The 2,517-nt window shown below is 53.3% G+C and overlaps 1 protein-coding gene across 3 annotated transcripts in view; it reads right to left on the minus strand.

The window, feature by feature from the left end:
- The window catches only part of NOVA1 (NOVA alternative splicing regulator 1), a 154,901-nt gene extending 152,642 nt beyond the window's left edge, over positions 1–2,259 (minus strand). The window contains exons 1-2 of one of the 3 annotated variants that reach the window (XM_074909822.1): positions 1,619–2,259; positions 703–705 (exon numbers count right to left, since the gene is read on the minus strand). In XM_074909822.1, coding sequence (XP_074765923.1) covers positions 703–705; positions 1,619–1,754 — 139 coding nt within the window. In that variant the 5' untranslated portion in view covers positions 1,755–2,259. The remainder of the gene's footprint in view (positions 1–702; positions 706–1,618) is intronic. The other 2 variants (XM_074909821.1, XM_074909820.1) reach the window with 2 other exon arrangements.
- Positions 2,260–2,517: the final 258 nt, after the last annotated feature.

Here is a 2,517-nt window from a genome sequence, read left to right on the forward strand (position 1 = left end):
AGGTGGATTTTTTTTCCCCAATGGCAACCACAAGCATGCAGAAATGATAGGACCCTTGTGAAAAAAATAAAGCCCTGCACAAAAACGTGCCTAGTGACAACTACAACCTTGCTTGAAAATACTGCAAAAGAAATGACAAAACTAAAAAGGAATGAATTCTAAATTCTGATGGGCTATTTGTTTGTCATTAGCAAACACATGAGAATAGCAATTAGCTATTGCCTGCATTCTTCTTAAGTGAGCAAAACGACTACTCTGCTACCAAATAACCCACCCAAAATGTGGGGTTTTATTCCAAGCATTGCAGCCACTGCCAAGAAAACAACTCAACATGGTGAGGATGGAATCACTTGCCTAAGTAATCCTGGTGTATTCCTTTAGCACTTCTTAAGAGACAATGATCTCTTTTAAGCTCATTAATTAAAGGACATTAAGAAGAATTTTTCCCATTTGATCAAAAGCCTAAGTCACTTATTTTAAATACACTTAAAAGGTGATAAGACAATGTCTACCAGTCCTCTACGCACCACTAGCACTAAAGCACACAATTGGAACAAGAAAAAAATATATGGAATGAATGAAGGGGGAACAGAAAAAAAAAAAAAAAAAGGATTCCCAGTTTGATTCGGCAACTCACAATTGTCTGTGCCCTCATCCCACTGCTAAATCCAGCTACACTGAAGTCTAAGGACCTTCCGTAACCGGCTCCGAAAAAGTGCAAGGCAATAAGGATACACTGGTTCCCCAGACTTAGGCTCTCTCCAGTGATTAAGGCAACGTCCCATTGGCACGGATATCAAGATTTTCATCATTAAACCTGTTTCGTAAAGTTGTTTTGTTTTTGTTTTTGTTTTTTTTTTCCCTAAGCGGAGGGAATTATCCCAGTTCGCCTTATTTTTCTTATCCAAGACTACAAGCGTCTCAAGAACTGCCTGTGTGTGACAGTCGTGCCCACCCGTACCAACACTGCTGGCTGAACCATGCACTATGAACACTCAGACCGCTGCTCTTAATATTGGGCAAATAAATTCACCTCTGCCTCGGTGCATTGTTATGACGACTCCAGTGCAAACGGACAGAGGAGATGCTGGTCCCGTTATAACTCATCTCCTCCAGGAAGAGCAGGATGTTAACTAGCGAGTCCCCGCAGCCGAGAGGCGACTCCCCCCGCCACCAGCCAGCCCTCGCCCCCAGCACAGCGCACACACGCCGTGTATGCGCTGACAATAGGAGTGAGGCCAAGGAGGAGAAAAACGCACGGCAAGGCTGAAATTCAACTTGCGACCCAGAGGATGTGGAAGGAGGAAAGTGCGTTTGCCGTCTCCTTCCAGCTGCCATTTATTTTCGCCCATCGTTAACGGGCGAGGGATATAGCTGGGCTAGAGAAGCCCCTTGTGCTCCCTCCTAGTCTCCGTAGGGTCACGGCTCTGCAGCCCCAGCGTGGATATTAAATAAAAAGACTGGTAGATGCTGAAAACCGACGCCATTTTGATGAATGATAACATTAGAGAAATGGGAATGTTTGGGGGGGGGGAAGGGGGGGAGGCAGGCAGGCAGGTAGGGAAGCGAAGAGGTGGGTGGGTTGGGCGGGGGGGGAGGTGACAGAGGATATACCCACCGCCCGTGTTGGTCCTCTTGGTGCTGCCGGCTTCGGGGGGGGCTTCAAGCGGTCTTTTCCGGGAGTCCGGCGGGTCCAGGTCTATGGGAACCCCGGTGTGGGTCCCGTTCTGCTGGATGGGAGCTGCCGCCATCATGTTTGCTGCTGCTCGGAGGAGAATTGTCTCTTCCCTTCTGTGGTGGGGGGGCAGGGAGGGAAGGGGGGAGGAGGAGGAGGAGGAGGAGGAGGTGGTGGAGGAGGAGGAAGGGGGAGGAGGAGGAGGAGGAGGGGAGGGGGCTCGTCCCGTTCTCTTGTCCTTTTCGAAAATGTAGAGCTAAGCTCGGGATTGTCGAGGATGCTGCGCGCCTTGTTTATCTGGCACCCGGGGGGAGGGAAGGGAAAGGAGGGAGGGAAGCGGGCAGGACTGGGCTGGAGGAGCAGCTGCAGTGCAGTGTCAGGAGGAGATGAGGGGAAGGGAGACAGGGGAGCGAGGGGGGCGAGAGAGGGAAGAGAAAGAGGGAGAGGGGAGGAGGAGGAGGGGAAAGAGTGAAAAGAGTGAGACAGGAGGAGGAGAGGACAGAGTGAGTGGGAGAGGAGAGGAGGGGAGAGAGTGAGTGGGAAGAGGAGAGGAGGGGAGAGAGAACGAGTGAGACTGAGGCGGCGGGGAGGGAGGGAGGGAGGGAGGGGGAGAAGGAGGGAGGGAGCGAGCGGTGTAAATGGTGGGCGAGGGAGTGAGTGGGAGATGATTCACGCTGTCTCCGAGCCCCCTTCCGCCCCTGCCCGCTCTAGTGCCGCGCCTGCCGCTGCGGCTCGGCTGCCGCCGCCGCTCCCGGGCTCCGCGCCCTCCCTCAGTGACGGGCTCGCGCGCACGGGGGCGGCGAGGGGATCGCTGCCTGCGCGGCTCCGCTCTCGCCCCGCCG

Source organism: Athene noctua, chromosome 6, assembly GCF_965140245.1.
Source record: "Athene noctua chromosome 6, bAthNoc1.hap1.1, whole genome shotgun sequence".
Lineage (NCBI taxonomy): Eukaryota > Metazoa > Chordata > Aves > Strigiformes > Strigidae > Athene > Athene noctua.